At 43.9% G+C, this 27,632-nt stretch overlaps 1 protein-coding gene across 4 annotated transcripts; it reads left to right on the top strand.

The window, feature by feature from the left end:
- Positions 1 to 109: 109 nt before the first annotated feature.
- On the top strand, positions 110 to 26,892 carry GPI (glucose-6-phosphate isomerase). 4 transcript variants are annotated; one of them, XM_072632012.1, is made up of 18 exons: positions 110 to 411; positions 4,838 to 4,928; positions 5,542 to 5,610; positions 9,304 to 9,423; positions 12,905 to 12,988; positions 13,078 to 13,224; positions 14,433 to 14,504; positions 16,467 to 16,511; positions 17,912 to 17,965; positions 21,953 to 22,013; positions 22,602 to 22,645; positions 23,007 to 23,159; positions 23,793 to 23,922; positions 24,861 to 24,937; positions 25,252 to 25,380; positions 25,820 to 25,895; positions 25,981 to 26,047; positions 26,452 to 26,892. In XM_072632012.1, exons 1-18 carry the CDS (start codon positions 290 to 292, stop codon positions 26,573 to 26,575), a joined length of 1,665 nt encoding a protein of 554 aa, XP_072488113.1. In that variant the 5' UTR covers positions 110 to 289; the 3' UTR covers positions 26,576 to 26,892. The 4 variants fall into 4 exon arrangements, with proteins under 4 accessions (XP_072488113.1, XP_072488115.1, XP_072488112.1 ...); XM_072632014.1 differs by lacking the exon at positions 110 to 411 and adding an exon at positions 459 to 695; XM_072632011.1 differs by lacking the exon at positions 110 to 411 and adding an exon at positions 2,968 to 3,193.
- Positions 26,893 to 27,632: the final 740 nt, after the last annotated feature.

Below are 27,632 nucleotides of genomic sequence, written 5' to 3'. Positions count from 1 at the left end.
TTGCACTTAGTAGCTATAAGGCATCTACTGCACGCTGGGGGTAGGCAATGGGCAAAGCACCGGCGGAGGAACCTTGTCGGAGGAGACACCTTTTCCCTTCTCTACCTCGGAGGGGACGCGGCAGAGAGGGGAGGGGCGGGACGAGGGCGGGGCGAGGGCGGGGCTTCGGGGGGAGGGCGGGGACGGCCTTTTCCATAAAAGTCGGAGCCCGGGGCCGCTGGGGCCATTTGCACGGTACCCAGGGTTTCGTCCTCGCGCCGACTCTTCCCCGGCAGTCCGTGTACCCGTCATGGCCGCGCTCAGCAAGGACCCGAACTTCCAGAAGCTAGTCCAGTGGCACCGCCAGCACGCGGCCGAGCTCAACCTCCGGCGCCTTTTCGAGGCTGACCACGACCGCTTCAACCGCTTCAGGTGGGCCCAGGATCGGGGGCTCGGGGGCTCGGGGTGGGTGGCAGGGCGTGGGCACCCTGGGCGGGTGCCGGATGGGAGGCTCCCTGCGGGCGTTGGTCCCCTGGGGTGTGTGGGGAGGGGGATGCGGCATGAGTGTGTGTGTGTGTGTGGGGGGGGTGCAATCACGGTGATCCCCTCTGGAAGCAGCGGCCCCGGGGCTCCCCTCCCTGCCTGGAAGCCGAGGAGAGCGGGGAAGGAGGACGCGGGGGCCGCCTCCTTTTGCCCTTGACTCCTCCTTGCCGCGGGTACGTGCGGGGAGGCACACAGGGAAGGAGGCTAACTCGGTGATATGCACACACCGGGAGGGCCGTGCGTGCAGAGCGGAAGTGGAGGGGGGACCTGCAGTGAAAGAGACACCCTCCGTGCTGCTTGCACGGCTAGAGAGGTGTACGTGCGGAGGGACACGCGCCGAAGTGACACTGACACGCCGGGAGAGACGTGCACAGACTCACCCGCGGTGGAGGGCGGGGGTGGGCAGTCACGAACCGAGACACCCAGAGGGGCGAGGGCTGGGGAGGGCTTATCACCGGCGATGATACTGTGGGAACTAATGGGGGGAGGGGAGGAATAATTACCATGGGGAACCCCTCTGCACCGACATGGGAGTAGGGGAGATAAAAACGTACCCACGGAGAGAGACACACACTGTGTGATGCATGTACATGTGGAACGATCGTCTGGAGCAGTGATGTACAGGGTGTGGGGTTCAGTCATGAACGGGGAAGGGAGATGGCCACGAGTCACATTCTCTGTGACTCGCCCGAAGGAGCAAACAGAAACATTTACCCAACAGTCTTGCTCTGTTCTAGTTCCTGTCTTACCCACCCAATAGATGTGCTTAGTCATGATGAGAAGCAGCCTAGAAACCCACTCCCATCTCTTCCCACTTTTATCCCTCACTTTAACTCCCTCCCATTTTATTTTCAGTTTTGAATTCTCCCCTCCCTGGCCCCCAACCATTCAGAAGGCAAGAAATATTCCTCACTTGCCCATTAGCACCAGAGCTTTCATTCCTTTTATTGGGGGAAAGGGGTGTAAAAGGGAGGAGTTATCCCAGATTTCTCTGCCTTATTACCTTTACTCAGTAGTGTCACAGGGTTCTGATGTGACACAAACCAAAAATCTTGCAAGTGGTCTGATCAAGTCCAGTCATCAAGAATTTAGTAAGCACTTAACTGGGACTGGCCCAGTGCTAAATGCTGGGAATGTGAAGAGAGGCAAAAAATAGTATCTACCATTAAGGAGCACACATTTTAATGAGAGAAAACAACCAAATACCTATACACATGCAAGATATAATGCAGAATATAAAATATAAATGGAAAATAATCATTAGAAGGAAGGCACTAGAATTAAGAAAGATTTGGAAACTCTTCCTATAGGAGATGGAATTTTAGTTAGGATTTGAACAAAGAAGTCAGAAGGTGGAGATGTGGAGGGAGAGCATTCCAAGCATGTAATGCTAGAAGGCATGGGGCACAGCCAGAAAAAATGCCTGGAGCAGAGAGGTGGGAGTGAGATTGAGGGGACTAGTGTAGCTGGATTGCAGACTGTGGTGAGGAGTAAGGTGTAAAAAGATTGAGAAGGTCGGGGTGGGGGTTGGCCACGGCATTGGAGGGGGTGTTTAAATTATGAAGGGCTTGGAACATCAAACAGGATTTTAGGTTTGATCCTTGAGTTATAGGAAGCCACTGGAATTTATTGAATATGGGGGGGTTGGTGACATGGTTAGATCTGCATTTCAGAAAATCACTGACATAGCTGATTGGAGGATAGATTGGAATGGGGAGAGACTTGAGGGGGCAGATCCACCAGCAGGCTATTGCATTAGTCCAAGTGTGAGGTGATCAGGGCCTGTACCAGGGTAGTGACAGTCTTAGAGGACAGTATATCGTAGAGAGATTGCAAAGGTGAAATGGACAGGCATTAGCAACAGATTAGATGTGGCCGTTTCATACCTGGAATGCTTTCCCTCCTTATTTCCAGCACATATCTTCCTTTAAGACAAAGCTTAAGCACTGCGGTTGCTGGTCCCTTCCCTTCCAACTTGCCTTGTATTTGTCTACTTTGTATTTTATTCTCTAACATTTATATATTTATATATATATGGACTTGTTTTCTTCGTGCTGGGGCTGAATTCAGGAGGACTCAACTTTCTGAGTTTAAATCTGACATCAGACATTTATTAGATGTGTCACTCTGGGCAAGTCACTTGATCTTGTTTGCCTCAGTTCCCTCATCTGTAAAGTGAGCTGGAAAAGGAAATGGCAAACCACTCTAGTACCTCTGCCAAGAAAACTCCAAGTGGGGTCACAAAGACTTGAAACAACAACAAATAAGTACCATAAGGGCAAAGACCATAACTTATCTAAATTGCATATACCTCAAACAAGACCACACAGATGTTTCATAAATATTTGAATGAGGGAGATAGAAAGAAGAGATGGGTTAATAATAGAACTTAGGGGTAGAGATTGTCCTTATTTACTGGGTGAATGGAGGAGGAAGAACCAGTGAAAGAAAAAAGGAGTGGTCAAATAGAATGAGAAGTAGGAGAGAGCAAGGTCCCCGCTATGGAAACTGATGGAGTGTCTAGAATTGGCAGTTGGGGGAGGTTAATTGAAGACTCGATCATCAACAACCAAAGACTTGGATCTGATGATAAAAAGATCAACAGTGACTTTACAGAGGACAGTTTTAGTGGACTGGTAGGAATACCAACCAGCTTACCAGAAGCTGAGAAGTAGGTGATGGAATAGGGTCAGCAGGTATAAACTACCCTTTAGTGGAAGGAGAAGAGATGGGAATATAGCTTCAGTGTCTGACAGAGTCAGTTGATTTTTTTTTTCTAAAGGCTAGAGAGATGATAATTTTTTTATAGGCATTGGGAAAGGAGCCCAGAGAGAAGGAGAAATAGCCAAAGAAATAGTGGGTGATCAATAGAGCATGTAGTCTTGGACTGGATAAAGGGTATCACAGAACAGCAGGTTCATGTAGGCAAGTGGGGGAGGCTATCTCTTCTTCTAAGACCAGGAGAACCTATGTCACCAGCATGGATATGACTGATGCTGGTGGGGCCAAAGTTTGGTGACCTGAATTTAGTTCTTGCCATACCTTCCACCAACCGCCTCAGAAAGTTTTGTGTCCGCCTGTTCTATTTCATGCTTGTCGATGAATATTGACCACAGAAATCTTGTGTCTGGCTTTAGATGTTGGGTGGTTACAGTGCCTAGCAATAAATTTGGCACTATATACTAAATGCTGGGGATATAAAGAAAGGCAGAACAGTCCCTTTCCTTACAAAGTTTACATTCTAATGGACTGTAGTACCCCACTACCCATGTGGAGATGATATATGGTAGTAAAGAATTGAAGGTGGGAGGCAGGTGGGATTTGAAAGGTGGGCAGGCCATTCTGGAATTGATGAGAATTAAAGACTTAGAGGCATTGGAAAAGGGAAGTTTTTAAGAGGAATGCTAGTGAGTCTGTGGAAGGGTAGCTGGCAAACAAGGAGTCTGATAGGCTGATTGAATTTCTTAAGGCTAGGGAGAAGGGAGGGATCCCTGTTCTTGCACCTGTTTCTTTGGTGCAAGTTTCCAACTCTTGTGAATCATATCTGCACCCTCAGAGTGGAAATTCCACTGAATTTTTCCCCAGGGTACAAGTTTCCTATGGGGCTCATTTTTATAGCTGTACCTGGTCCCAGGGATGATTTCATTTCTAAGAGGTTTGCCCAGAATATCAGGAATGAATGGGTAAAGATGGGTGCTTGGGAGGAGCAGGAGGGAAGAGAGTTTGATTGCTAGGTTAATTTTTTCTATGGTCACTTTCTTTTGGCGTATTGTACCAAGTTTGCACCGCTGTTCACTGCAATGAGGTTCCTTTTATGACATTGCTTAGAATTGGATTTATGTCTTAGCAACGTAATAACTTCCCATGTGATTTGGCATCCAATTCTAAGCAATTGTCATTGTGGGAAGGTGATCTGATACTGATTGACTTTATGGGAATTTACCTGAAGATGCTTATTTTCCCTTTATTCATCAGGTACTCAGTCAATGTATGTTCTCGGTAGTTTCCTGCATGACTTTAGCCAGTATGCTTAACCTCTCTGGGCTTTAGTTTCTTCATCTATAAAATAAAGTGGTTAAACTAAATAAACTCTTGAAGTCCCTTCCAGCTCTAAATCTCTGTTCTTTTGATCTTAATGAGAGGAAAGACATAGTTGTTGGTCAAAGGAAGTATTCATTGATAATGGAGATGTGTTCTACTTATAGTCACTTTACTATTGGGTGTGGGGAGGAATTTGGTTTCCTCAGTGTAAGTATAGGCCCCCGTTCCCTTCTGCTGGTTGAGATGGAACCTCATCACCGGTTTCTTTTCATAGCCTGAATCTCGACACCAAAAATGGACACATCCTTGTGGATTATTCCAAGAACCTCATTACCGAAGATGTGATGAAGATGCTTATTGAGCTGGTAATTTCACTTAAGAAGGCTTGGTTTTGGGCAGTGCTGTGCTTTATGTTTTGAGGATTAATGTTATTAGTTTAGAAACTCCTTCCCCAGGTACAGATCAGTAACTCTCTATAACTTACAATCTTAGAGAGTTGCCTGGGGCAGAGAGGTTGAGTAGATTGTACATCCAAGGTCATGTATGTGCCAGAGGAAGGACCTGAAGCCAGTTCTTTCTGACTAAAAGTTTGGCCCTCTAATCACCACTGTACCACTGTTTTTCTCAGGAGTTGGTAACTACTTGTGAAAATTTTAGCATAACTAGCAAGCAGAGGGCTGTTAATTCCTAAAATTCATTGTTTCCCCAGATTCCTTGTTTTTTTATAAGTAGATTTGGCTATGTTTAATCTCTTCTGGCAATGAATTGTGGACCCAGAGAGAGTTGCTTATTTCTCCAGGCCCCTCAGGAGCAGGTTCTTCAGCTCCTGTTCTTTCTGGGCTTATGAATCCAGTTGAGATTTTAGGAGAACTTGTTTAGTGACAGTGACCCATAGATCTAGCAAGGATGGGGGACCAACTCATGGGAGGATAGACCTTGGGCACCTTCAACAAATTAGTTTGGTTTCTCTCTTCTCAGGCTAAGTCTCGAGGGGTGGAAGATGCTCGGGCACAAATGTTCAAGGGAACGAAGATCAATTTCACTGAGGTGAGTGTGGGTGTGGGGTGTTGACACCACAGCTCAGGCTGATGGTTTGAAATTTTCTGCCTGTTGGTAATAATTACTTGGACCTTCCTGTACTTTAAAACACTGAGCTTTGTGGTCACTTAGTGGGGAAGAGAAGTTTTAGGTAGGCCAGACACTGTAAAAGGTGAGCACAGCTGAATTTGTGCTTGAAGTAGTAGAGATTTTCAGGGCCAGTTGTAGGATCATAAAAATGGGTGGTAGAGTAGAGGAAAGAGCAGCAGCTCTGGAATCAGAGGACTTGAATTTGAATATGATCTCTGGCACCTGTTCCCTGTGTGATCTTAGGTGAGTCACTTCATCACTTAACTTTCCTGGGCCTCAGTTACTTCACCTATAAAATAGATTTGGACTTGGTAGCCTATAAGGTTCCTTCCAGCTCAAATTCTATGGTTCTGTGATAAAGATTTAGAAATAGAAGGGCCCTTAAAAACTTATGTAGCCTATGCACTCAGGAGGAAACAGACTTGGAGAGGGGAAGTGGATTGCCCAGGGTTGCAGAAGGTAGTTAGTGTCAGAGCCCAGGGATTTAGATCCAAGTTCTCTTGGATTCGTGTTTTCCCTGACCTTGTGTTGTCTCCCATCCTTTAGGGCATACTTGGTTTTCTGCCCTGTCACTGTGCGGTTTTGCTGAGGGAGGCCCCAGCTGTTAAGTAATACTCTTAGCAACACCAGTATGGTGGCAGATGTTTCAACATGCTCATTGCAGGACCTGTTCCATCAAAGGCAACTGTTGTTGGTGCAGAGGCCTCTCACTGTTATGGAGTTAGAAGGTTGCCTTCAATGGGGGAAAAAGACCAGAACTCTTTATAATGTTACAGGAGATAATAGTGCCTTTGCATTTTAGGAGTAACAAAATGCTATTTCAGAAAACAAATTACTGTAGTTCTCCCCTCCACCCCTTTTCCCCATGGAAGTTTTTCTTCTGAACTTAACTGTTAACTCCAAGGATCCCCTTGAGTTTATTTAGTAAGAAGGAGAATTTTGAATAAATAGTGTGAAAAAGTACTGTCTTGGGAGTTAAAGAGTCTGGGTTTTGAACCCTTCCTATACATGCTAGTTGTTTGACTTTGGGCAAGTTATGTAGCCTCCTTGGGTCTCAGTTTTCTCGTTTGTAAAATGAGGCCATTAAGGTCCTTTCCAGTTTTAGGGCTGTGATCCTATGACCTTTTTCTTCCCACTTAGAATTAAGTTGTATTGACAGAATTTCTTCGGGTCTTGGTAATGCAATTCAGCAAACAATTTTTTTTTGTAAATAGTATTTTATTTTTTCCAATTACATGTGAATATAGTTTTCAACATTCATTTTTCTTGTAAGAGTCTGAGTTTCAGATTTTTTCTCCCTCTCTCCCATTCCACCACCCTCAAGATGACAAGCAATCTTATACAGATTATACATGTACAGTCATGTAAATATATTTCCACGTTAGTCGTATTGTGAAAGAAGAAACATAACAAAAGGTAAAAGCCACCAAAAAAAAAACACCTGCAAAACAAAAAAACTGAAAATAGTATTCTTCAATCTGCATTCATACTCCCTAGTTCTTTCTCTGAATATGTATAGCGTTTTCCATCATGAGGTGCAATTGTCTTGGATCGTTGTTTTGCTGAGAAGTGTTGTCAGTCATAGTTGATCGTTCACAATATTTCTGTGACTGTGTACAATATTCTCTACTCACTTCACTCAGCATCAGTTCATTTAAGTCTTTCCAGGTTTTTCTGAAATCTGCCTGCTCATCATATACCCTGACTTGTTCAGCCATTCTCCAGTTGATGGGCATCCCCTCAGTTTCCAATTCTTTGCCACCACAAAAAGATCTGCTATAAATATTTTTGTACATATAAGTCCTTTTCCCTTTTTCATGATCTCTTTGGGATACAGATCTAGAAGTAATATTGCTGAATCAAAAGATATATATAGTTTGATTGCCCTTTGGGGTGTATGAGCAAACAATTCTTAAGAACCTTCTCTGTAAGGGACTGGGGGATATGAAGAGAAAACTGAAACAGTCTTTTCTCTCAAGGAACTTAAAGTCTACTGGGGAGGTAAAGCATTTACATAGATAAGTGTACTCTGAGGTAATCTGAGGAAGGAACAGAGCATTAATACTCAGGTAGATCAGGAGGAGGGGGGTAGCCTTTGAGTTGACCTTTTTTTTGAAGGAAAATCTGAATCTTGAATGAAGGTCAAAGATGAAAAAAGGAGTTAGGAAGACATTCAATGTATAGGTTGAAGTTTGTAAAAATGTTTGGAGATGGGGGTGGGAGTTTGGGTATTCCCATTCAACTGTAACACAGAGGGTATGAAAAGGAATGCTATTTTTTAAAGGCAGTAAAAGTAGGTTGGAACCTAATTGTGAAATCATGTTTTAAATGCCAGGTGGAGGCGTATGTATTTTATTTTAGCGGTCATAGGGAGCCATTGGAGGTTTTGAGCAGGGATTTGACATGATCAGACCTGTGGCTTAGGAAGATTATTTTGGGAGCTTCATGGAGGGATGGATTGGCATAGGGAAAGACTAGAAGCTGAGGGAACAGTTAAGGAGGCTCTTCTTACAAAAGTCTGGTCAACAGGTGATGAAGATCTGAACTGGAATGGTGGTTTGGTGGTTCTAGGAGTGTGGGGAGCCAGGTTCCAGGAATGGGGAGGTAGGATTGAATCAACTGGCAGGGCGATGTTAGCCTCATCCTTTCTAGTCCCTGAGACTAGTTTAAAACATGGAGCACTTGTGAGTCAGTGTCAGTGGACAGTGACCCCAAGAATAAAACTAAGTTTGCCTTGCAGGTGGTTTTTATGGAATCATTTGAGATCAGTAGAAGGAATAAATTCTCATCTGTCTTCTGGACTGATGATGGTTGTTGATTGACCTAAGCAAGGAAGACTTTCTGAGGAGGTAGATTTTTGAAGGTTTGCAAGAACTGGAGTGATTGAGAGGGCCAGGGGTCAGGTTACTAGAGGACTAGGAAGAGCCACTTCTGTGCCTTTGTCCCTATTGTTTTCTCCTTGCCTGGAATGCCTTTTCTCCCTTCTACCTGTATCTCTAACCTAACCATTCTTTAGCATCTAGCTCAAATATCACTTCCTCCATAAAGTCTTTCCTGATTATTCCAACTCACAGTGTCTCCCTCTTTGATAGAGTTTGCACTAAACCCTTACTACCAAATTAGGAAACCTTTAAGTGATCTGATACTCATTGGTCTTCCCCTTTCCTGAGTACCCAGCCCTGAGGTGCTGGGGAAATATCCCTGCCCCTAGGGAGCTCGGAGTTTATATTAATTTTGTCCTAGGCTGGCCCAAGATAGGCATACAAACATTCACTAAGTTCTTATGAAAGTTGACTGCTACTGTTAACTTTTTAAAGGTGTGTCCAGCATTTTTTTCATGGTTAGTCAATCTACTTTCTGGTTTCTGTTGTTTGTTCTGACATGCCTGTTGGGTCATGTAGACTGTGCTTCCTCGAACAGGCTTAATCAGTCCTAGCTCTTCTTACCTGGCTCTTACTTTGGTACTGATTTCAACTTATGTGATCTGAGGAACCCAGATCTGTATTGCCATCAGACATGGAGATCAGTGGTGTGCATCAGACCACTTTGGATGTAGGGTCAAAAGTTTCACAGCCAGCATCTGCCCTGTTTTGACTCTTCCTCTTCTTACAGGATCGGGCTGTGCTCCACGTGGCACTGCGGAATCGCTCTAACACCCCCATGCTAGTGGACGGCAAGGACGTGGTACCAGAGGTGAACAAAGTGCTGGAGAAAATGAAGGCATTCTGTCAGGTATCAGCTGCACTGAATGTATTGCATGGGTTATCAGGGAAGTTAATGCATGTGTGCGTATGTATGAATGTCTTTCCTTTTGAGTATGTGGGTGTGTGCTGTACATCTCTCTGCACTGATGATTGGGGTGAGGAGGAAGAGGTATAATTGTGTAGGTGTATTGGATGCCTCTCATTGAATATATGGGAAGGGCTGTTAGGTGTGTGTTGATGTCTGTGCAGCAACTGTGTATGTGTGTATCACATGTGAGGTATGCTTGTGAAGTGAGACAATGGGAGAAGTGAGGTATCATTTGGGTGGTAGACAAGATTCTCTTGTTGCTTTCCTGGCTTTTCTTCCCAGGATATCCTCTATTTTGTTTGGAGTCTGGGTACAGAGATTTTTATGGGACTTGGAGGGTGAGCCTGAGCCCTAGGCTCAGGATGGGAAGTTTGCTCTGTTAGGATTTCCCTGGGCCATTGATTGATTGGGATATCTTTTTTCTTTAGTGGAGGGGCCTTTCAATAAATTCTTGCTCTGGAGAGGAGCAGTACCTTCTGACCAACTGACTCTCCCATCCTTTATTGTTGGTCAAGACCAATTTCTTCCTTTTATACAGGCCACTCACATGGATCATTACTTAATGCTTCTTTCTGTGTTGGTGTGTGGAAATCATTTGAGACTGCTGTTTCCTTTGCTTTTTTATTTAATTTTGAAAGTATCTGGAGGATGTGTCTGTGACGCTAGCTTACTAAATATGCTTTTCCCTTCCCTTTGTTCTCTCTGCTCAGCCTAGCCCTAGGCATTCTTCAGAAAAACACTGACTCTTCTGTTTTCTGACTGCAATTAGTCTGGGCCTGGAATTAGGCCTGGAAATCTTCAGCTTCAGTTTGTATTCTGGTCAATTGCATTAACATTAGTTCTGTTTGAGGCCTGATCCAGGGCCATATTGAGAGTGAATGGGCATTGGCCTTAACTGTTATTAAATCTCTCCTGTCCAGAGTAAGGGAAAGGAAGGGTGGTGGCCCTTGCCATAGTCGTGGTTCTGGTGGTCAGAGATACAACATAGGCTGGGATGAAGAGGGGCCAAAGTTAGCATTAGAACAAAAGCAGATACTCAGGGACTAATGACATGGGGCTGGGGGATGGGGAATGTGTGGCAGGTTATTGCTTTACGGGTAAGTTGGTCAGGTCAGAATTTTAGTACTTTTGACTTTTGCAAGACTTAGAAAGTAGCTTATATGCAAAAGTAATCTTTAAAATAAATGTACAAATGTGCAAATATAAAAACAGAACAGAGTGAGTCTGAGTACATAACTATGTAACATCTCAGTGGTCATTAAAGGAGTCACACAAGCAGGTTTTTGTGTCATTTTGGCATTGTGCTCTAAAATAATGTTAGCTTTGGATTTTGGATCAGGAAGATCTGAACTGAAATTGTGCCTCAGACACTTCCTAGCTGTGTGATCCTGGGCAAGTCATTTAACTTCTCTGTACTTTACCTCACTTGCCTCATTTGTAAAATGGGATAATAATAGCACCCATTTTAGAGGAGGTTGTATTGGTAGGCTCAAATGAGATGACATATATAAAGATGCTTAAAATGCTACATAAATGTTAGCTATCAGCCATTATTAGTTATTAGCTATGAGCTATTAGACCATGAAGTTATGTATAAGACAGCAAGAAAGTAACTTTCCTTTTATGGCAATGTTTTGGAGACTAGTTAAGTGGCACCCAAGAAACTTTGAGGGAGAGTTCCCCTACTCTGTAGCACCAGAGACCTCTTTGAAGGACACACATGCTCTGGCTATGACTGTAGCTGCTGGGACTGGGGACCTAGGAATGGAAGAAGCCAGCTCATTCAACTCCCTCATTTAAAGTAAAATCTCTCAAAGCGGGTAAGTGATTTGTCCCAGGTCACAGAGGTAGTGAGCCCCAGAGGAAGGATGTGCACCCAAGTCCTCTGATTTCAGATTCAATATGATTTCTGCTGTGCCACACTAAATGTATAATTTCTTTAGGAGAGATTATCTTGTGTGGATACCATGTATGTAATCTGTACCATTGTGGGTTTCTCCCACACCTCTTTTGCATAGCAAATGTGTTTGTGTAGCATGGTTCTGTGTTGCGCTAGTGTAGAAGGAGGGAATGGAAGAAAGGAAACAAATATTTCTGGTTTTTTTAATTTTAATTTTTTTGCACTTAATGGTATTTTATTTTTTTCCAATTACATGTAAAGATAGTTTTCAACATTCATTTTTGTAAGATTGTGAGTTCCAAATTTTTTTACCTCCTTTCATTTCCTCCCCCTCCCCAAGATAGCAGGCAAACTGATAGAGATTATACATGTACAATCATGTTAAACATAGGAAAAAACCCTTTGTTAAGTACCTACTATGTTCCAGGCCTTGTGCTAAAGTGTTTTTACAATTATTATCTTATTTGATCCTCTCAACTCTGGGAGGCAAGTGCTGTTATTATCCCTACCTTATAGATAAGGAAACTGAGGCAGGTAGAGGTTAAATGACTTGCACAGTGTTAACACAGCTAGTAAGTGTCTGAGGCCTGATTTGAACTGAGGTCTTCCTGACTCCAAATTCAGTACTCCATCCATCTCGCTTTAGAAAGTAGTAAAGTAGTAGACTTGGAATCAGAAAGATATGGATTCAGATCCTCCCTCAGACCTATTTGTTTGAACATGGGTAAGTCACAAATTCTGTACCTCAGTTTCCTCCTCTGTAAAATGAGAGAATTGGACTTAGTGGCTTCTAGGGTCCTTTCTAGCTCTAAATCTGATCTTGTGATCTGTGGTTTAAGTGACTATGGACTTTACAGTTTGGGCTGAGATTTCCAGGAAAATGTTTTAATGAAATGAGTGCTGAGAACTCCCAAGAGACCTGTGAAAAAGTGTGTGTGTGTGTGTGTGCGTGTGTGTGTGTGCAAGCCTCTGTGTATGTGTGGGCTAAGTTATATGACAAAATAATCATCTAACCTTGGCCAGTCCATTGATTACATGTAGCTTAGTGAAAATTACCATTCTTCTCCAAAGTTAGAGGAGGAATGGTTAAGGAGCCAAAAGCCTGAAGTGAATTCTCCTTTGGGAGTAGCACAGTATTGTGTGCTGGGGCAGCTAGGTGGTGCAGTGGATAGAGCACCAGTGCAGGAGTCAGGAGGACTTGAGTTCAAATCTTACTCACTAGCTGTGTTGTGACCTTGGGCAAATCACTTAACCCCAGTTGCCTTATCCTGGGTCATCTCCGGTCATCTCCAGTCATCCTGATGAATATCTGGTCACTGGATTCAGATGGCTCTGAAGGAGAAGTGAGTCTGGTGACTTGTACAGCCCTCACGCACTCAAAACAAAGTCAAGTGCAAGTCATGTCATTATTTCTCTGATGGCATGGTCTTCTTTTGCAATGAAGGATGAACACACACAGTATTGTGTGCTAGAAACCTGAGTCTGAATGCGCTTGATGTGGACTTCTTGGTTTGGTTACAGCGTGTCCGTGGTGGAGAATGGAAGGGCTACACAGGAAAGACGATTACAGATGTGATCAACATTGGCATTGGAGGTTCTGACTTGGTAAGTTAGTTTCAGAGGGGTTCAAGCCTTCTTTCCCTTCGTTGACTCTGATCGAACCTGACCCCTGTCCTTGGTGGTTCTATTTGCAGGGTCCTCTGATGGTGACAGAAGCCCTGAAGCCCTACTCCAAAGGAGGTCCTCGTGTCTGGTTTGTCTCCAATATTGATGGTACACATATTGCCAAGACCCTTGCTGAACTTAACCCGGAAACCTCCCTCTTCATCATTGCTTCAAAGGTATGGAGTAGATAGCTTTTCAGGTTGTTTTTGAAAAATGACTGGAAAGGGGCTGGCAAAAGTTTGGATTTGACTGAAATAGAGTGAGCACCTAAATAGCTCTGAATACCAAAATGTAAATGTCCCTTGATTTACTGTGCTCTTGAAAACTTGAGCATAAAACACTGCTAATAAATCTAGTTGTGTTTAAATGCATCAGGAAAGCTCTCTGATCAAAGGAACCCTGCAGTGGATTATTTTGTAAAGTGACAGAATGTTTTGGAAATAAACTGGCTTTTATTTATTTCTCTGGCATAAGATTGTAAGTGTTGACTTTTTTCTCTTATATCTGTCTAGGGAGTTCTCAGTTATTTCTGAGTGGATTTATTTGCCATAGACAGTCTTAGGCAAATTTCTTGGAGCAAGTAAATGGCTTCTTAGAAAGGTAGCTTTCATCCTGACCTTTGCCTGTGGGAAGAGCATAAACGTGCCTTATTTCCAGAATGAAATGAGGCTTGTTGCCCGGGCTGGACTCTGCATGACTGGGCCTCTGGGGGAAGCTAGGTCTGAGGCTCAGTGTATGAGGCCATTTGCAGGGGTCCTGTTCTCTGGCCTACCTAGTGGAGTGAGTAATGGGCAGGGCAGGGGCTCTTGGTATGGATAGTAGAGTATGAATTTGTTCATGAACCAGGAGCTGCACTGTTCCTGATGCCACCTCTCCTATCCATAGCTTGTCAGGTACTTGTTTTCAAAGGGACAGAGAGGTCTCTGCCTACTTCTAGAATTCAGGCTGGTCTTGCTGATGCAGGTTTTGGCTATATTTGAAGGGCCACTGGTCGGAATTGTCCTACTTGGGAAGAGTCCATGGCTTTTGAATTACCAGTGAAATATATGACTATGTATTTGAGGGGCTGTGAGAACACAGAATGAACCTTTTCTGTTTTTTGCCCCAGAATAACATTTCTAAATGGGTCCCCAATTCTCCTTTCTACTTTTAACTGGTCTCTTTTTCTCTTTAAATACTCTCTTTCATGGCTTAACCTCCTTCTAGGCTATAACCATAGACATACTGTAACATGCAATTTAGTGTATGGGTGATAGCTATGGATGCTGTGGATACTGTGAATAGGGCATTTATCACGGCATGTGTGAAAAGCTGACAGCTGTGGGCTTGACATGAATCATGACACTTGTATGTGATTCTGACAGCTTTGTTTTCTGACCTACAGACATTTACCACCCAGGAGACCATCACCAATGCAGAGACAGCCAAGGAGTGGTTCCTTCATTCAGCAAAGGATGTAAGTGAGGCACACTCGGGATCACGGCTTGGTTCCTATGATTATTTGACTTGAGTAACTACTTTTGAGTCTAGAGTAAATTCTAGAGTCCCCAAAAGTTGTTGGCATGGAAGTACCCCCCTGGGAAACCATGTATACAGCTAGGGAATGTAGATATACTTGTCACTAAATGGGGCCCTGAGGGTCTTCCTGACTTACCTGCTTAGGCTTGGGAGAGTCAAGGTGGGAATGTGAAGGCTATGGTAGGGGAATAGTAAATACTTGTTGAATTTCATGGAATTGATATTGCTGTGGAGGAAAGGGAATTAGGAAGAAAGGATAGGTGAGGCAGGGTGGGAGGGGGGCAGATGGTTCTGGGAAGATGCCAGGGAAACACAGGATGGGAAAAGAAGCTGAAATGACTATCAGGTTAGAGGAGGGGGACTGCTACAAGGTCTGTTTGGGATGAGTACCCTGACAGGTTTCCAAATCTGAAGTTTGAAGAGCAATTAGAAGTGGCCCTTCCCCCTTAAGCAGGGTTGGGGAACCTGCAAATCCAAACAAATATTTGTTCTGTGAAGTTTGGATTCAGTCAGAGGGCCGCACTTGAGGATCTAGAGGGTCACATGTTTCCTCAAGGCTGCAAGTTCCCCATCTGTGCCCTTGATTTTAAAGTTTAATGTGTCTGTTAATTAAATTTCAACATTTTCTCATGCCCTGCCTCCTGCTGAGTGTCCTCAGTGACTGTTGAACAACAGATACTTTTGATATTTAAAAGACACTTCACTTTAAATGTCTGAGGTAAAACATGTTGTATATATTTCCTACAATGTTTCTCTGTGTTGAAAGACCCTGGCCTCAATGGCCCTGATTTAATGAGAGGAATCATTATGTTTGATCTTCCCAAATTGTATTCACACACAGTTTCATCCTTTCCTTACAACTGGAAAAATAGATGATAGAAGTAAGGCAGCAGTTTGTTACCACCATTTTCCAGGTGAGGATACTGAGGCTCAGGGAGGTGAATTTCTTTTTGTACAGTCATGCAATCACTGGCAGAACAAGAACAAGAACCCAGGTCTTTTTACCTTCATCCAGGGTTCTTTCCATTGCAGTGTACCAAAAAGAAATATTTGGAAGAACTTAGGGAAATTCTTTTGTTAACTTTTGCTGATATCTTTGCCAACTCTGGACTGAGAATCATTCAAGATGGAGAGAGTCTCACTGAACTCTTGTGCCTTTCCAGCAGCAGTCACACCAGATCTTTAACTCATGGGTAGGGAGTGGGCTTTTGCAAGATTTCACAATAGCTGCTAGTGGAGTTGGGTTATTTTTGGACTCTGCCCCCAGCACTGTGAACAAGCTGACTGCATGAGAGATGAAAACAGGAGGGCCTTGAAAAGGAGAGTGTGATCTGGGACTCGGTGTTTCTGGTCATTATGGGAGAACAAGAGTGGGGAAGTGATTATGGTAGAGGGTTTGGGGTCTAGAGACGTGGGTTCAAGGCCTGACTCTTCGCAGAGCGCTAAGTTATGGGATTCTGTGCGCCTCATCTCTCAAGGGCTCATTTTCCTTTCCTGTAAATCAAGTAGTGTGGCAAGCTCTAAACATAATTTCCTGGATGTTTACTGATATTTAATTGCAGATACCGTTTGGCAGACTACCTTACATAACCCTGCCACATCTTCTTTACAGCCATGTTGGGAAGATAGTGGTGAGATCACTGACTTAGAAGTGCCCTTTTTTGGGGTAGGGAGAGGAGGAAAGGAGGCAGTCAAGGTTAAGTGACTTGCTTGGGTCACGAAGTTACTATGTGTCTGAGGCTGGATTTGAACTTAGGTCCTCCTAACTTCAGGGCTGGTGTTCTATCCACTGTGCCAGCTAGCTGCCCCAAAAGTGCCTTTTAATCCCAAAGAGATGTGTATATGTGAATTATTATCGTTATTATCTGCATTCTAGACTTAACCTAATTCTCTCTTTCAGCCTTCAGCTGTGGCAAAGCACTTTGTGGCCTTGTCTACCAATGCAGTAAGTATGTTAATTTACACAGCATTTATGTTTGCCTTGGTCTTACACTCCCCTGGCTTCAGATTCACACCTGCTGTCAGACAGGGAGAACCTTCACTCCCTTCAAGGCCGTTTCCTCCTCCTGGAGTTGTTAACCACGTCCAAAGATGGATCCTCAAATGTCTACCAACCCCCAAGACTAAGTTATATAATGTCAGAACTGAGGGACCTTAGAAACTGTGGGCCTCAACCCCCTTATCTTACGTATGGGAAACTAAGGCCCAGAGAGAGCAAGTGACACGCTCAAGGTCATACTTTGGAGTCAGTGGCAAAGCTGGGGCTTCAACTTTTTACAGTTATTCTAAGGCTCTTCCATTTGGACCATGCTTCTCCTTTCTGTCTTTCTCATGTAGTCCGAGGGTTTTTATTGTTTCATTATGAGAACATAAAAATGTTCTCTGAGAGACAAGTTATTGTGGATAAACAGGTGTCCTCAGAGTTTGGAAGGTCTGGTTTCATGTTCTGCCTTGGACAATCTTTATGACCCTGGGCAGTCTATTCACTTCTTAGTGCCCCAGGCAATTCCTTGAGACTAAAATATGTATAAAAAGGGCTATGGTGTCAGAGAGTTTCCTCACTAGGATTTCCCTGTGCCAGTAAAATGACAAGTTTAATCAGGGGAAAAAAGTTTGCTCTTGAGAAATTTAACCTCTAAACAGACTTAGTGGACAGAAATGAGAAATATAATTCCCAAGACGTTATATCTTCCTTGTGTCTTTGCTCCCTCTCCCAACAGTTCTGATAAGTGCCTCACATCCACGAAGGAATCACCATTGTGCAATTTTTAACTTGGTAATAACTCCCTGGCCCCTCTCTCACCACCCCAATGTTGATATGGCACTATACTTTGCAAAGTGTTTCACAGACATAATCTCATTTGAACTGACAAAATGCATATGAGGTTGGTTGAGAAAAATGGTAGTATCCTCAGTTTGTAGAGGAGGAAATTTGAGCTGCATTCCTGACTGCTCAGCTTGGGTTCCTTCCATATTACATTACCTTTGGAAGACAGTTTTGTCATATACTATTGGCCAGCTGGTGGTGGATGATGATTGCAGTGGGAGAATTTCTGAACCTATTTTTCTTCTCTTCTATCTGTTTTCCCATTTTGTGATTTTCAGACTTTGCCCTTCTCTGTTTTGTCACAAGCCTTTACTTTTCTGGACTGAATGTAGGGGGTAGTGTGGCAAGCCCTAGAATCACAATTACCTGAAAGTTTAATAACATTTAGTTTCAGGTGCCCTTTGGCAGATGGCCTATCTCAGGGAAACTCATGAGTATATGTGTGTTTCTGCATGGAGTAATTGCTGATCGCACTCATATAATTAAAATGTCTGATTTTTTTTTCTCACACTATTTAGCCGAAAGTTCAAGATTTTGGAATCGACACTCAAAATATGTTTGAATTCTGGGATGTAAGTAAAACTTTCTCTGTGCTATCTCTTGCAGTTTCTTAGCTACTGTAAATCACTGAATTTTAAGCAGCCACTGGTGGAGGGAGGAGTGAGGCATGTGCGTGAAGTAGGTTTTGGAAGTCATTCTTTTCACAAATGTTTATTAAATATTATTCCTGTATGTAAAGAGCACACTGTGCTAGACACTGGAAAAGATATGGTTTATGGTCATAGAATACTAACTTTAGAACTGAGATGGCCTTAAGAAGTCATCTAGAAGTTGTCTGTCATTTTGTGGAGAGCAGATTGAGGCCCAGAGTGAGTTGTCCAGGGTCACACACAAGTGTTTAAGAGGCAAAGCTAAACTCAGGCTCCTTTGACTTTTGAGTTGAGTGTGTTTTCCATTGTGCTGTATGGTTCTGGGTAAGATTGTCCATGTCTTTATGGTACTTATAGTTATTTCACTAGGGGAGTCAGGAACCACTGCAGCAGAACAACATGGAAAGAGTGGGCTGACTGTGCGGCTAGAGGACTTCACATCAGCTTCTGTCTCTTCAGCATATGACGATCTGTATGAACTTGGTCAAATCCCTTAACTTTATTCTTTCAGCCACAGTGTCTTCAGGCATAAAATGAGGGGTGTAGACTAGGTGATGTCTGAGGTCCAGTTTCAGTTCTAGATCAGTAAATCAGGAAGCATTTAATAAGTGCTTACTGTGTGCCAGGCACTGTGCTAGGCACTGGGAGGATACAAAGACAAAACTGAAACATTGCCTGCTTTCAAGGAACTTAGATTGCAATGGGGAGACAACATGCATATGTGTGTTGATGTTTATGTGTGTGTACATATGCATATAAACCACATACAGAAAGAGGCAACCATAGGGAAGGCACTAGCAGCTAGAGGTGACCAGGAAAGACCTCATTGGCTTGAATTGAATGCTGAAGGAAATTAGGAATTTCGAGAGGGGAGGGTAAGAAGGGAGAGTTTTCGAAGTTTGGGGGAACAGCATGTGCAGAGGCACAAAGAGGAGATGAAATGTTCTGTTTGAGGAACAGCAAGATGGTCAGTATGACTGGACTGTAGAGTCAGTGGAGGGGAGTAATGTCATAAGGCTGGAAACACAGAATGGCACCAAGTTGTGAAAAGCTTTAAGTGCCAAACACAGCAGGATTTGATATTTTATCTTAGAGGTGGTAGAGAGCCTAACATTAGGGCAGGAGAGTAACATGGTTAGCCTTCTGTTTAAGAAAAATCACTTTGCCAGCTATGGAGCATGGATTGGAGTAGGGCATGATTTGAGCCTAGGAGCCCAGTTACAAGGTGATCATAACAACTGGTGAGAGGTGGTGAGGATTTGAACTAGTAAAGGTAGAAATGACAAAATATGGCAACCGATTGGAGTGTGGTATGTGAAAATGAGGATTCAGGGATGACACTGTGGTTGTGAACCTGATTGATTGGGTGGATGAACAGAGATTGGGAAGTTTGGAAGAGAGAAGAGTTTTGGGAGGAAAACTTGTTTTGGACATGTTACCCTTGAGATTCCTCGAGCATATCCAGTTTGAAGTGTCTAATAGGCAGCTGGTGAAGTGAGACTGGAACTCAGAGAGAGACTAGGTCCTTATATAGAAGTCATTCTGCATAGAGAGGTTAAGTGAACCCAGGGAACCAATGGGATCCATTGAGGTCACCAAGAGTATAGCTCAAACATGACAAAACAGGAAGGTGATAAATGTTGGAGAAGATGTGGGAGAGTTGGAGCACCAGTTCATTATTGGTGGAGCTGTGAGCTGATTTAACCATTCTGGAGAGCAGTTTGGAACTGTGCCTCCAACGGGCAACAAAAATGTGCATATTCTTTGACCCAGCAATATCGCTTCTAAAACTGTATCCCAAAAAGATCACAAAAGTGGGAAAGGGTCCCACCATGTACAAAAATATATGTAGCAGCACTCTTTGTGGTGGCCAAAAGCTGGAAATCAAGGGGATCCCTATCAATCGGGGAATGACTGAACAAGTTGTGGCATATGAATGTAATGGAATAAAGGAATACTATTGTGCCATAAGAAATGATGAACAGGAAGACTTCAGAGAGGCCTGGAAGGACTTATATGAATTGATGCTGAGTGAAAGGTGCAGAACCAGGAGATACACAGTAACAACCACAGTGTGCAAGGCATTTTTGTGGTAGACTTAGCTCTTCACAGCAATGCAAGGACCTAAAACGTTCCCAAAAGACTCTTGAGGCAAAATGCCATCTACATCCAGAGAAAGAACTATGGAATTGGAAAGCAGAATGAAACAGAATATTTTCTCTTGTGTTATGTTTTGTTTTGTTTGGGTTTTTCTCATGGTTTCTCTCATACATTTTAATTCTTCCATGCAACATGACTAATGTGAAAATGTATTTAATAAGAATATATGTGTAGAACCTATATAAGATTGCGTGCTGTCTTGGGGAGGGAGGGGGAGAAAATCTAAGACTTATGGAAAAAAATAAATAAAAATCATTGAATCATTAAAAAAAGAGTGAGTATTGCTTAAAAAGAGAAGAAAGCCTGGGAACAAAGCTTTGGGTGGGGTATGCCCATAGTTAGTAGGCATGGTATGGATGAATATGCAGCTAAGAAATCTGAGAAGGATCCATCAGGAGAACTAAGAGGGAGCAAGGCAGCAAGAAAAGAGCCATTCAGAGATAGAAGGGAAGTGACGGTGGGAGTAACTAGAGAAACCAGAGGGAATGGGATCTGTGATCAGAAAACTGTGATAAGTGCATTAGAGAGGGGTCAACAAAACTGTGTGATGTTCAAGGGGGGGAGCGGTCGTTACCAATAGTCTGGAGGAAATCCTTACTGTGATCTGTCAGTGTGATAGTACAGGCTAGAGAAGGTTCCTCACTCTAAGACCAGCAAATTGGGGTAGCCTGTAAAGGCCCAGAAATGCAGAAAGCTGCCAACAGTCTTTTGTAAAAGGTCAGAAGTCAAAACTTGCCCTGGAGTCACTGGTGGCAGCTGCCCTGTAATTAGAGCTCCTCCTCTCCTTGCTTCCTATCACTATCCCCTTGCTGGGAGCAAGCACTGGCTCAGTTATTCTCAGCACTGACATTTCTTTTCAGGTTGTATGAGCCTTAGAGGGAAAAGTCAGCAGGGTGGGAGGCTTGGATCAAGGGCTGGAGTAGCTTTGGGGAGCTTTGAGCAGACCCTTGGCTGATTGTGCCCACATTTGGATGTGAAGCCACAGGACTGGCCAGTGCTTTAGTTTATCTGACATTGGCTTGGCATTGGGGAACTGGCTGCTATAGCCTTCCCTGCCTTGCCAGCTTGACCCTTTGAAGCGACATACGTTTGTTCATAACTCCAAGGAAATTATTCTGCATTTCGGTCATGCTCACCTAACTCTGCTTGCTCCCTATATGTGTAACGTGACTTTGGGGAGGTGTTCACAGGCACTCTTTGAAGATGTGCTTGAGGCTAGTTTGGAAACATTGTCTAGAACTGCTCTGACAAAGAATACAGAGCCCAAGTAGGTGCAGTCATGACATCTTGGTTCCATCCCTAAGAGACTTGTGTATTTGTGTATTTGATACTGTCCCAAGATGGGAAAGATGGCAGATAACTTGTTTCCAGATCTGACAGATGTAGAATAACTTTCTTGTAGGTTCCTACAAAGTATGTACCCTTCAGAAGGCTAGCGAATTTTGGCTATAGTCCACAGTACCTCACATTTTGTATAGTCTTTTACACAAAGGCTTTCCTTCCAACAGCCCCCAGGAGGTAGGAGGTAGGTATTTATAAATCCCCATTTTGCCAGTGAGGAAGCTAAGACTCAGAAGATTAGTGCAGCTGGCATGTGGTTGGACTGGGACTTAAGTCCCGTTCTTCTTACCTTGTGCAGAGTATGTTCAGTACTCTTTAGAAAAGACAGACAAAACCCCCTGAGAAAGGCAAAGCAGATGAGGTTTCTTTGTCCTGTTTTTTTGCTAACATTGATCCTGTTTTTCCTAGTGGGTTGGTGGACGTTACTCGTTGTGGTCAGCTATTGGTCTCTCCATTGCCCTGCATGTTGGTATGTATTGAGTCTGGGACAGGCCCCTGGCATTATTGCCCCATGTTAAGGATGGTCATGGTATTCCTGTTTGGGGCCTGGGTTGGTTTTCTTTTTTCCCCACATAGTGTACAAAACTTCCCAACTTCATAGTTAGGAGCTCTAGCTTCACCTCTGGCATGTGCTAGACTTGAACAATGTATCGAAAGTAATAATATTGCTTGTCTCCCTGCGCAGTTCCTCAATTAAATGCATTAAATTAGTTTTTTGTTGCTGGGTGTAGCTGGCAAGGGGAATGATCCCTGGGGTGGGGGTGGGGGGCAGTTATTCACCAATGTTACTTGGATATTTCTGGGTTCCTTTTATCCTAAGAATTCAAAAAGGCATCTCATCTTTTGTTTCGTTCCAGCTCCCTTTCATAATGCCACGAGACCCAACTATATCCCCAAGGGTTTGGATTAACTCTGAATCAATTATTTCTCAGAAGCCTAAAGGGTTGCTTTTGGCTTTGATTTCCTGGGAGGGATAAAAGCCAGGACCCTCCTCCTGCTTCTTGAGAGAGATGGGGAGGTGGGAACACCCCTTACTTAGGAAGTTTTTATATCTTAGGTTTTGATAACTTTGAGCAGCTGTTATCGGGGGCTCACTGGATGGTAAGTGGCACCATTCATGTTTTTATCTAAAGTGGGTATTTTATGATGAGTAGGGGAGTTCTAATAGCCTGCAGTGATAAAGTGTTTGCTTGATCTCCCTTCCCTAAATGGGTATAGGCTTCTCTTACTAAGGTCACAGGCTTTGCTCTTAAGACCAGCCCTCCCTGGCCATATTGTGTTTCCCTATGTATTTGCAGTTGATTGGCTTATTGACTAAATGAACTGTGATCCCTGTACTTCATTGTTTTGTCAAAGGAGGGGGAGGAACTAAGTGACAGCGGGGAGGTCATGCTTGTTTTTGGGGGGAGACAGGGTAAGAGATCATGCTTCTTTTTGTCTTGTGTCTTACATCTTATTAAAGGACAATCACTTCCTCACCACCCCACTGGAGAAGAATGCCCCTGTGCTTCTTGCCATGCTAGGCATCTGGTACATTAACTGTTTTGGATGTGAGACTCAGGCCCTGCTGCCATATGACCAGTATATGCACCGCTTTGCTGCCTACTTCCAGCAGGTACAGAGACTGATTGCCTTGGATTCCACTGTAACTGTCTCATGAGTTCACAGGGCAAAGTGGCTAAGCCTAGCTTAAAGGTAAGGACAGATAGCTTGAGGTTTCTTTCATACCCTTTCTTCCATCCTATCCTTTGGGGACCTTTTGCTATCAGCAGAAGGGGAAATTTCTCATCCAGAGATGACCCTCCAGGTGCTGCCTTTTCCTGTTTCCATATGGGCTACCCTCTCAGCTGAGAAGGTACCAGCTGAGCTCTGTTCTGGTGATGGTGATCCTTAAATGCTATCAGTAGAAGTGCTGCTGTTGTTTAGTTGGGATTCTAAATGGGACACTGCTTGCCTCAATTCAGCTTTTCCCTATTGCTGGGAATGTAGTTCAAAGCCAGGGTTATGTTCTTACAGACAGTAGAGGTTTGGGGGTTGGGGGGACAGTGTGTGTGTGTGGGGGTTGTCTATGCCTATGCATAGATGTATATGTGTATATATACATGTGCATTTATGAGGCTAATGGGAGAGATGTTATTTTTGTGTGATGTGAAGTCTTCATTAGCATGGCCTTGGAGACTTCGGCCATAGCTTCAGTGGAGGCTGAGCATAGCTGGGCAATCAGTTTGTTTCTTACTTTCTATTATAGGGTGACATGGAGTCTAATGGGAAGTACATCACCAAGTCAGGAGCTCGGGTTGACTACAGTACAGGCCCCATTGTTTGGGGAGAGCCAGGGACCAATGGACAACATGCTTTCTATCAGCTTATTCACCAGGGTATGGCATGTTTGGGGGGCTGTGTTGTAAGGCTAGGTGGTTGTAGAACTGAAATTGCAGATGGGCTGGGGCTTGGGGGGCATTCTCCTTATAGGTAGAAAGTTGCAAAGAAGCACATTTAGGCTTGATGTGTGGAGAAGCTTGATAGTAGTAAGTTATCCAAAAGAGTCTATCAAGCTTCTCTAGAGGTTCCCTTTTGTTTCTATAAAAAGGTATTTATTCCTTTGGCATTAAAGCCCTTTATACAAACTCTTACTCCAGCCTTGCCTTCTAGACTGGTTTCATATTTCTCCTCCTCATACAGTCTACTTTCTGGTTATTCTTGCTTCTTTCTCTGTTCCTTATCTTTGGCACTCCTTTTCCTCATGGTGTCCCTTTGTTCAAGCTATCTGTTTCTCTATGCCTGGAGGATTCTCTCTCTTCATCTTTGTCTCTTGGCATCCCTAGGTCTTTTCAAGACTCTGCTTATGTTCCAATTCTCCATGGCGTCTTTTCCTGCTCTCCTTCCCTCCCCCACCTTGAAATTACTTTGTATTTAATTTGTCTTTTACCTATTTGTATACTTGTACTTGTTTTCTCCCTCTGGGCTAATAGTAACATAAGATTCTGGAGGCTAGAGATAGCCCAGCATGCAACATCCTGTAGGCACTTTATAAATGCTTGCTGAATTGAATTGAAAGTAGAAAGGGTAGAAAGTAAAAAGGGTAGAAAGAAAGTAGAAAGGAGATATATTGGGCTCCCTTCCACTTCATCTTTTTAAGCAAAGCTGGGATAACCACTTTGCAGGGATCAGGTGGAGTGGAGTATTGTTTAGATCCTTTGAGATATATGGTTCTTGGCTTTCTTACTCTGTTTTGGAGGAAGGGAATGTCTCTCCTTGAGAGTGGAGTATGTGAAACTGAATCACCCTCACCTATGCTTCCTTTCTGTCTCTCTAGGTACCCGGATGATCCCTTGCGATTTTCTCATCCCTGTTCAGACGCAGAATCCAATCCGGAATGGCCTTCATCACAAGGTATGGTGCACAAAAGCAAACCCACATCCAGTGGAACTCAAGTGGGCCAAACTGGGTTGGGAATTTGGCATCAAATTAAACTCGTTAAGGGAAGAGATTGTCTCATTTTCATTGTCATGTCATATTTTATCTTCCTGGTGCCTAATAGTGTGTGTGTGTGTGTGTCTGTGTGTCTGTGTGTGTGTCTGTGTGTGTGTCTCTGTGTGTCTGTGTGTGTGTGACAGAGACTGTGAGTCTCTCCTGTTTCAGTCTGTACATTTCCTAATTTCTTGGGGAGGAAGTTGCATTGTGGCCTCCCTTCCTCCTCCCCCTAGATTCTTCTAGCCAACTTCCTGGCTCAGACTGAGGCCCTGATGAAAGGAAAGACAGTAGAGGAGGCACGCAAGGAGCTGGAGGCTGCAGGCAAGAGTGGTGATGCCCTGAAGAAGCTGCTGCCTCATAAGGTTTGGGGATGAGGGACTGGTAGGATGGGCTTTGGGAATGAGACCAGTCTGGGTTATATCAGGGCTAATGGTGCAGTCGGCACCCCTGACTGAGACCTCATCTCTTAAGTTGGGAGGCTCTGTTCTCTCTCACCATTCATGTAGCCTTCATGACCAATGTCTGGGTCCTTAGCTGACCACTTCTTGTCCAAATGGGCTATGGCTTAGCACTTCTATTTTTGTGGTAGCTGCAGGGATAATGCTTTTGTTTTATTAACTCAGAGATTCATAGGCAGCGAGGTGGGTTAAGCTGGTGATGCTGCTCTTATGGCTTTGGGTTATCATGAACATCTTTGGGTCAGAACCTGAATCAGTCTGAGCGTTAGATCATGTGATTATTTTACTTTGTTCTTTTCCTTGGGAATGTTTCAGAATTCATCAGTGTTGTGTTTTTTTTCAGGTCTTTGAGGGAAATCGTCCTACTAATTCCATTGTCTTCACAAAGCTCACTCCTTTCATTCTTGGAGCCTTGATTGGTGAGGAAAGGCAAGAGGGGCATGTGACCTTGGGCTGAGTGGGACTGGTGCGCAGTCTTGACTCACTTTTCTGCTCTCTCCACAGCCATGTATGAGCACAAGATCTTCGTTCAGGGTGTTGTCTGGGATGTCAACAGTTATGATCAGTGGGGGTGAGTGTCTCTGAGTGGTTTTTGGCCTGCAAAGTGGTGGGATATGTGTTTGGGGGTCCCATGACAGGATTTCTTCATTAAACTTACTGGGAAGTCATTTCTAATACTTACTGGGTGGTCATTCTTTGACACAATATCATTTTAAGAAATTCTTTTGTGTCTTCCACTTGAGCCTTTATAGGAAACAGGAATTTCCTTCCATTTAAAGTAACAGTCTCCAGCTGATAGTGTGAACTAGGAACATCATGCCCTTATACCTATCTTCCCTCTACCCCAAGTGAGGGACAGGACTAGAGATTTCATTGGTTGCCAAGTTTCTATGATGGGTGGAACTTAGTTACCTCTTTTTTAGTGTTAATATTTTAAAAAATATCTACTTCTTGCCCTCAATGTTTGACCTACAGAGTGGAACTGGGAAAGCAGTTGGCCAAGAAAATTGAGCCTGAGTTGGACTCTGATAAACCTGTGACTTCTCATGATGCCTCTACCAATGGGCTGATCAGCTTTATCAAGCAGCACCGGGCCTAAGTCATGAAGCAGATGCCTGTTCCTACTGTGACCTAGTCTATTGTATTGTGATCTGGTCTGTGTTGTAGTGACCACTTGGTTCTTTCCTGCCCTGTCACAAAGAGATCTACTTGTCATCCCTTAAGGCAGGCTCCTTCCTCCTTGTCAGGAAAACAAGTCCCACCACATGAGGCCAGTTCAGTCTGGCAGATTTTTGTTTTTTTGGTCCTAAATGTCACATGCAAGCTCACACTATCCTTCCTTTGCAACTGATAGAAGTGTTCAGCCTTTCCACAATTTTCAGGGCTGATCTGAAAAAATAAAGATAGCTAGCAAAACTGTGGTTGCTTTCTTGCTCTGCTTTGGGGGTGGCGTCATTACATTTTACTTTTTTCCACTTGTTCTAGTCCCACAAAGATGAACAGCTGGTGCCTGTTGTTGAGTAATTTTGCCAAGAAAGAGACAAAGATATTCCTATTTCTGTAGCTCTTATCCTTTCCTTTGTCCTAATTGGATCATTCTTGGCCCACCTGACCTCTGCCGTTGCTTCTGCCTGAGGAAGATAACTATCTTCATCGTGTTAGCTTCTGCTTCCATTCCTTAAAGTTTATAAATTTTGGGTCAGGTTTTCCCCAGACACTGGGAGTTCAAAGACAAAAAAGTCCCCGCCTTCTAGGACCTCACACTGGGTTGGGTTTGGGGTGGGGGGCTGGTAGAAGCACAGATATGTATCCTAAGTAGTGGAGGGGTGGTGGTGGTGGTAAGCCCTCATACAGTCAAGGCACCTTAGAAGAGAGCGCTTGATCTGGGTTGGAGTGGCTCAGCCTTTAAGTGCCTACCATAGCCCTTCAGAAAGGGAACACTACAGAAGCAGAAGTCAGAGAAGCACCAACTTGTCCATTCCAGGCCTGGAGGGGGGCAGTTGTTGCAAAGGCGCGGAGGACAGATGAATGCACTGTAAGATCAGTCAGATGCAGACTGGAATGGATTGTAAACGTGTAAGAAGCCAAACACGGATGGGTCTGACCCGTGGCCACAGCGAGCCCCGGGGGCTCGGCTTGGGCAGACGTGCGGCAGG

The sequence above is a fragment of the Notamacropus eugenii genome, chromosome 1, assembly GCF_028372415.1.
Source record: "Notamacropus eugenii isolate mMacEug1 chromosome 1, mMacEug1.pri_v2, whole genome shotgun sequence".
Lineage (NCBI taxonomy): Eukaryota > Metazoa > Chordata > Mammalia > Diprotodontia > Macropodidae > Notamacropus > Notamacropus eugenii.
This window is presented reverse-complemented; position numbering and strand designations above follow the sequence as displayed.